Here is an 8,116-nt window from a genome sequence, read left to right on the forward strand (position 1 = left end):
ATTGACAGCGCTAAGCCCCGCCTCCTGCCTCTGACTGGCTGTTAGAACGTTTCTTCCAGCAACAATACTAGCTTAGAGAGAAGGTGGAGAAGGTCGATTTTTCACAGATTATCTGTCTCACATTAAACTGTCAGTTTTTACAGACATATAAAAAGATATTTTTATATGAAAGTTGCTGCAGCTTTAAGGACGAGAGGCGGACCTGAGTGGAAATGCAGCAGCTGGTTAACTTGGTGTCTCTCCACGGTCTTGAGCCTGGATTCAGCTGCTTCTCACACAACAGAGTAGAGCCCTCCGTTTATATTCCCAACGAACGCCGCCCCGCTGCGCCCTGGGCGGGAAGCCGACAGCACGGCGACCCGGCCCGGCTGCGACCGCTCGGCCTTCACTCCTCCAAAGATAAACGCATTTAACCGTTTATCTGGTTCCTTTGTTGACCTGGAGGACGACCAGATCTGAAACATTTGGATCCTGAACCCTGAGTTTGTACCCGATGGTGGCGGCCATGTTTAATGTCATGATGATGATGATGATGATGGTGTTTTTAATGGTGAAAATGTTTTCTGCTTTGATTTAGTTTGGGAAAAAAACAAAGAATTGATTTATTTAAAATTTGAATTTAAAATAGTTTTTTTCTTTTGAACTTCTCTGCCGTGATATTGGTCTTAAATCTTTTCATACTGGTCTTAAAAAGTCTTAAATTTGATTTGGTGAAGCCTGCACAAACCGTGTAAATTTAGACTGACCTCTTTTATCCTGAAATCTCCTCCCTCCCTCCCCTGGTTCTCCTCTTCCTCCCCTCGCTGCTCCTCCTTCGTCACTCCAGCAACAACGACGACGAGGATTTGAGTCCGGAGCAGAAGATGGAGCGGGAGCGGGAGCGCAGGATGGCCAACAACGCCCGGGAGCGGCTGCGCGTCCGCGACATCAACGAGGCGTTCAAGGAGCTGGGCAGGATGGTGCAGCTCCACCTGAAGAGCGACAAGCCGCAGACCAAGCTACTGATCCTGCACCAGGCCGTCGCCGTCATCCTCAGTCTGGAGCAGCAAGTCAGAGGTCAGCGCCCAACCAGAACATTAGGAGATCAGGGCGGAGACCTGGGGCCTGCACTGACAGGCCTGGTCCAGCAGGGGGCAGCAGCAACACCTGTTGCTTTAGTTTTCTATTTGCACGAGATCATTTTTGATCAAGATGATAAAAAAAATAGTTCATGGGGTTTTTTTGTTTTGTTTTTCTTTTCCAGAATTCAGACTTTAATTTTCTGATATCAAGTCAGAATTATGTGTTTAAAGTCAGAATTCGCAGGAAAAGTCAGAATTCTGAAATTAAAGTAGAAATTTAATTTTTACCTTAATTAAAGTAAAAATTTAGAGGAAAGTAAAAGAATTTTGAGTTTGGAGTAAAGATTCTGAGAAAAGACTTTTAATTCTGAAACTCAATTAAGAGATTTAATTCAGAATTAAATTTTTTTTCTGAGAAAAAAGTCAAAATTTTTAGGTTTTAGTCAAAATTCATAGAAAAAAAGTCAGAATTTTGAGATTGAATTTAAAAGTTTGAGAAAAGTCAGATTTTTAAAATTAAAGTAAAAACTTTAAAGAGAAAAATAAAAGACTTCTGAGATTTAAATCAGAATTCTGATTTTTTTTTCTCAGAAAAAGTCTGATTTTTGAGGTCTAAGTAAAAATTTTGAGAAAAAAGTCAGAATTCTTTTTGTTTATTGGCACTAATCCTGTTCCGTATAAAAGAAAGTTATAGAAATCATCAGAAGACGAATGATTTTTGTTCTTCTTGTGTCCAGAGAGGAACCTGAACCCCAAGGCGGCCTGCCTGAAGCGCCGCGAAGAGGAGAAGGTCACCGTCACATCAGATGGGACGCCCCTCTCGCTGGCCGCCGCCCACCACGCCGCCGCCGCCGCCATGGGCGATGGACCAAACCCCATGGGACAAATGTAAACCGCAGCAAACTCTCCTCCCCCTGAATGGTCAGAAGATTTCACTTCTGCACTAACCTGCTGTCGTATCTTTAACTCAGATCATCAGCTTCCTAAATTTCAGGCCAAAAAACTAATTTCTCATCATTTGGCTCCAGATTATTCAGCTTCATGTTTTCAGGATTCAACAGAAAATCAAACGACGAACCACAAAAATTTACATTTTGTGCAAAATCGCAAATGATCAAGTTGAAGTTAACAGCAGAAAATTCCTCATACTTTAAACATTTTTAGTAATATTAGAAATATAAGAACAGAGCTGATTCAAAACGGACATTTTTAACTGAAAATGGTCAAAAACTGTTGAGTGAAAAGTTTTAAAAAGAAAAGCATCTGCTGAAGAAATAAAACCTGAAGATCATGGAAGAAAACTGACTCAAAACTTAAAAAATGAGTTTAAATATAAAATTTTAGCAGAAATTTAACTGAAAACTGCTGAAAAAAACTGAAGTTTACGACAGAAAATGTACAAATTTATAAAAATAACAGAATTATTAGAAACATTTGAATAAAAACTGAGTTTTAACTGCTGAAAAACTAGTTTTAATGTCAAATGTTGGTTTTAAATTTGCTATTAAAGCAAAATTAGGATAAATATAAATAAATCTACACAGGACGGTTTTCTTTTCTCATGTAGATGTTTCTACTGGAATAACTTCAGAATAAAACGTCTGGTTTGATTTTAAAATCAACAATGGACTTTTAATTTAATAATAATAATATAATCATTTAGTAAAAACGTCTCTGATTGGCTGAACTTTTACTGCCTCTAACTTTATTTCCTCTTTAACTTTGTAGACTTGAAAACAGATTTTAACCTTTTAATTGTTTTTCTCTCCTAGATGAACTGAAGGAGCTGCTGACATTAACTTTTCACTTTCCTTTAATGTAGAAATACGCCGGGTTCTTCTTCTGTGGTTTTTTCTTTTCTGCCTTTAGCCGGCCAACTCATCAGCAGCAAATTAAAGTTGCAAAATTTAATGAAACAAAGCAGAAAAGAACAATTTATCACAAATATGAGAAAAAGTTTTGACAGCGGTTCCCAAACTACGGGTCGGGAACCCTGGAGGCGTCATGAGACGTTAAATAAAGGGTCGCAAAATGATTTTTAAAATCATAATAATGACCCTTTAGTGTATGGAAGGCCAAACGGGGCAAAATTAAGTAAATAAATGTACCATTAAAATGTAATACACATTTTAAATGTTAAAATTAAATACAAATTTTAGAAAATAAATTCCTGTATTTTTAAATAATGTTAAATAACTATATATGTTTTTAAGAGTTCAAAGGCTGAAAAGTTTGAGAACTTCTGCTCTAGAAACAACAAGGATTGTATTCTTTATCATTTATTGTGATAAATTTCTTGTCTGTGTAAGAATTTTGATTTATCATTTTCATGATAAACTAAATTAATGATGTTTAAAATCCCCAGAACTGGGGACGATCCATGTTGTTGGGATTATTTCTGCAATATTTCTGTTTGATTATCCGTACAGTTTAGGTATAAATCGGTGTATAGATATCTATATACATATATAGATATATATACCAATATATCAGAACATCAACTGTGTCGATGTACCTTTTTCCAAAAACGATAGTCAAATCTGTAGAATATTGATAAAAACCGATTATCGCCCATAACAGCAGAATTAATATCGATTATTGATATCGTTTCCCTAACATATTTGCCTAAAACAAAAGAATAAATAGTTCTTATTGTCACTTTTATTGTTGTTATAATAATACTGAAAGATATTGTGATAAATCTTTAAGTTTATATGGCGCACCCTTACTGCCAAAACATTTGCGGTATTTTTATAAATTTAATGTCTGTTGGGTAAAAAGTTTCTGGATGTTTGTGACCCAAATTACTAAGATATTTTAAAAAACCAAAAACTACGACTGAAAAAGTAAAAACGCTTTTTGTTTTGAAAGGTTCTGAAAGTCTGTCCAAATAAATGGAAATTTGGACCTTTCAGATTATTGCAAACGGCTCCATGTGGCCCCCGCGCCTCACTTTGGACACCCCGAGCACAGCGTCTTGTAAAGTCGCCTCTTCTGACCCGGTTTCCGTTTCCTCGGCAGGTCCAAGGTGCCAGAGTTCATCAGGATGATGAGTGACCACTTCCTCTGACGGCGTTTTCCACCAACCAATCACGCGCGCCGCCTCTCGCTCCAGCCCGACCAAGTAGTTCCTCCGGGTCAGATCCGCCTTCGTCTCCTCTGTGATCTGTCGTCTCCTCTTCGCCGCCATTTTCTTCTTCTTCTTCTTCTTCAGTCGAGAAAATCGGACTTCAGAATCGCATTCGTCGCTTTCCGGACGTTTCGAAACGGCAACGGACAAATTTCTTTGGATCCGCCCAAGGAACTCTTGTGCTACGTGTTTTATCAGCATTCCCAGGACAAAAAGGCTCTATATAGATATATATAGTAAATATATATATATATATGTGTGTAAGAAAACAGAAAAAGTTTAAAAACTTGAGTCGGGCAGCGAGGAAGGTTGGGGTTAAGGAGGGAGCAAACATATCACAAAGTGTTTAAAGAGATTCTTGTTTTTTAACGCAACATTTGCGCAGCAGTTGAGCGCAGCCTCGACACGGCTCTCTAGCGCCGCACTGTGGATGAAGCTGTGCCTCACCTCCTCACACGCACACGGAGAGGATTCTGAAAAAAAACTCCCTCAAACTTCCCCAGGAAAGCTTAGGAAGAAGACAAACCGGCACCCCGCAGGAGCGCTTAGGTGCTTCTCTGCAAACCTGCACAAACTCATCGTGTTTCTGTAGAGGTAAAAGTACAAAAACGCTTGGGAGTAGCGACCAAACGGCCCGGATAGAGCGAAGAGTCACTGAGCAGACCAAACGGCGCTAACGCTAGCTTAGCTCGACAAATCACGGAGAGATGGAGGGAAACTTGGACTGGACAGCAAAGCGAATCACATTCCTTGAGCCTCGCTACTTGAATCAAGAGCTCCAACATGGAAACACAAAGCGAGGGTCAGAGGAGGCCAGGGAACAATCACCATGGCGATGGGGAAGCATTCCCGCCCCAATCCCAATCCTGCCCGCGCTCCGACACCGGTGAAAGGGGGCTTCAAGATGGCCGCCGCAGGGCGTTAAAGTTCAGAGTTCATCCTGGTTGGACCAGGGAGGATTTTCACCAGCAGCATCAGAACAGGAAGTGGAAACTTTACAGTTTCCATTAAACAGGAAATGAAATTAAGTTCAAACATGAACAAGTCGTTAAAAATCAAGGATGACGAAGGTCTGTTACCATAACAACTATTCCTGGACGATAATCAGAGGTGAGAAAAGTAAAAAAATATTTGGCAGAGAAGTTTACTCTAGTACGGAGTAACTGATGAAATATTCAAAAATGACATCATCAGACAAACTGGACCAAGAGACTGTCTTCAGTCAGAGGCTTCTTCAGGTTCACTGTAACACAGACTGCTACAGGAGATCTTTCTTGCCTACAGCATCATCATCATCAGTAACTCTTTCAATTGAGCCAAAATATAGAATCAAGTGGATATTTTAATATTTTAGGGACCAAAATGACAATAATTCATATAAGTAACAATAAAACAAAATTTGACAAAAGAAAATTTTTCCAAATCAGTTTAAGTGAAAAACTTCTGAACCTTTAACAGAAACTCCAGGTGTGTGTCTGGTTCTGGTTAAAACAGTTTTGATTTTCGTTCAGTGGGAAGAAAATCCAGAAATTTTACTCAAGTAAAAGTAAAAATACTCTAAAAAGTATTTTTTTGTAACCAGTTTCAGTTTTTAATACATCAAAACTTACATGAAACCATTGGGACATTTCCCAGTCTGGAAGCCTCCTTTCACCCCAGTTTGACCAATCCATCCCAGTTACTGGACTGAACTGGCCTTACCCCCCCGACCCCCAACCGATGCAATTTGAACACTGACAGTTGAACCGACGTGCCTTTCTTAGAGTCCATATCATGGAGGAAGACATTTCCTGGTCTTTTAATAGGATGCAAGCTTAGGGAAACCTGTTGTTAGCGGTTAGCTTCTATGCAGTCAGGTTTTTTACCAGACCTGGGAATTTAAAAAAAGATAAAAAGGTTAAAAAAAGTATTTTTTTGGATAAAAAAATAAAACAAAAAAATAAACTGTATTTAATGTACTGTATGCTTACCTGTAAGTAGACGGCGTGTTCTGGAGTAGACGCTTCGATTTAGCGAGACCAGCCCCTGTCCCAGTCCTCCCAGTCCTCCCAGTCCTCCATAGCCCCAACCCCAGGTTCCTGTCCAACCCTCTGTCCACGGTGGACAACTGCGTCTCTTCTTGTATTATAGCTTATCGGCTTTTTATCAATATTTGATCGGCTTGTCCGTAAGCCAATGTAGTCTTCAGTACTCAGTGTGTGGTTGTTTGTTGTAAAACTATTTTTTTCTTTTGCCCCTCTTCTCTTGCTCTTTCTTTTTTTAAAGAATGATTTTTGTTTCTTATTACTTTTTTGTCTGTTCTGGTTTACATGTCTAATAGAAAAACTGTAAAAAGAATAAAAAAACTAAACGAAAGGGAAACAAAAGAAGTCAATTCGCCATCCAGCAGCATCGTTCAAATCCCAAACATCCAACAGGAGGCAAGGAAACTGGAAAGAATCTATTTGAATAAATAAATCGATCTATATATAAATGTACAAAAGTATATACGATATATAACGAGGGTGCCGTTTCTGTTTTTTATTGATATTATCAGTGTTTGTTTTTGGGGAGGAGTTATTTTGTCACAGACTGAACCGACAGAAAACGGCGACGCCCCTCAGTGTTAGAAATTTTCACCTTGACTGCTCCGTATTCTTCGTTACGGCAAGTACGGCATCCTGCACGGGACAAAAATAACGGGACCGGAGTTCCACAGCAACAACAACACACAGACATTTGTAAATTGTATGCAACAAAAATTGCAAACTTTACCATTATTTTGAAATTGTGTATGTAAAAGTTATATTTTTACATGTAGACGGTTGTTATTTTGTGTTTTAGGAATATGTTGTACCGTTTTTCTTTTTTGTTTTTTGTTAAAAGATGAAAAAGTACAATTCAGTGTGTGTTGAAAAAAATGTGTCACATTGAAAATGTAGTGAGATCAAAAGTTCAGAACTCATTTGTTTTTTATTTTTACTACGTTTTTATCTTTAAGGGTTTCAAGTTGAGGAATCAGAAGTGAAAATATTCCCGTGTGTTTTTCCCTCGCAGCGTTCCTTACGTCTCCAGTTGCAGAAATGTGTGTAAATAGTCATCAGCCGGTTTCCGTGGAAACGCTAGAGACACGACGATCACGACAGCGAACACTGATTTTTACCGGTGCCAACCTTTGGTTTTGGTTTTGGTTCGGTCAGAGCCGACTCGCCAACAGTCCTGATAGATTCCTGCCAAAAATCACAGCGTTTGGATTTTTTTTTTAAACTGTAAAAGCGAGTTGAACACATCTGTGGAAACGTCTTTTGGATGGTTGAACAAATTTTTGGACAAATTTCAACTAACTCTGGTAGCCAAAGAGTGTAAATCAGCTCGGCGCCCCCTGGTGGCTGTGGGTCGACTGTGACTGCTTTTGTTATCTGGAAGAAGGCGTGTAAATGTTGAATGAATGGAAAACCCTCAGCACCTGATTGGAGATTAATATATGATGATGATATTAGGAGAAGATTGGAGCGTTGCTAATATAATGCCAACAATCTCATCAGCTATTTCCCCAAAAACGGATCGGATGGAGAGCAAGGCACTGCAGTCGCAGTGTTTAGTGTTTGCCGTTCAGACTGAGCTGCTCTGACTTGGACCTGGGTCAAACACTAGGATCGAATCTGCTAAATGTGTTTTAGTTCATGTTATTTTTGAAATTTTTCATTTCATATTTTCTTTGTTGTATACTCGTCTCCCAGGTTACAGATCCTCATTTTGTTCCCCTCCATCGGTTCTATTAGCGGAGCTGTTAACTTTTCGTTCCTTGTTGTACATACACGCCTCATTTCTCTTTTTCAGTGACTGTGCCATGAGCTTTGTAATCTGTTAATCTGTACCAGTTTAACTGCAATAATGAGTTGAATTCAAAATGGACTTTTTTCTGTGGTTTTTATATTTGTTCTTG

At 39.0% G+C, this 8,116-nt stretch overlaps 1 protein-coding gene across 1 annotated transcript in view; it reads left to right on the forward strand.

Annotated features, from left to right (window-relative positions):
- The window catches only part of tcf4 (transcription factor 4), a 54,219-nt gene extending 47,196 nt beyond the window's left edge, over positions 1-7,023 (forward strand). Inside the window, exons 10-12 of the mRNA XM_023338674.1 lie at positions 827-1,056; positions 1,799-1,949; positions 4,083-7,023. Coding sequence (XP_023194442.1) covers positions 827-1,056; positions 1,799-1,949; positions 4,083-4,131 — 430 coding nt within the window. The 3' untranslated portion in view covers positions 4,132-7,023. The remainder of the gene's footprint in view (positions 1-826; positions 1,057-1,798; positions 1,950-4,082) is intronic.
- The last annotated feature ends 1,093 nt before the right edge of the window (positions 7,024-8,116 follow it).

Source organism: Xiphophorus maculatus, chromosome 8 (assembly GCF_002775205.1).
Source record: "Xiphophorus maculatus strain JP 163 A chromosome 8, X_maculatus-5.0-male, whole genome shotgun sequence".
Lineage (NCBI taxonomy): Eukaryota > Metazoa > Chordata > Actinopteri > Cyprinodontiformes > Poeciliidae > Xiphophorus > Xiphophorus maculatus.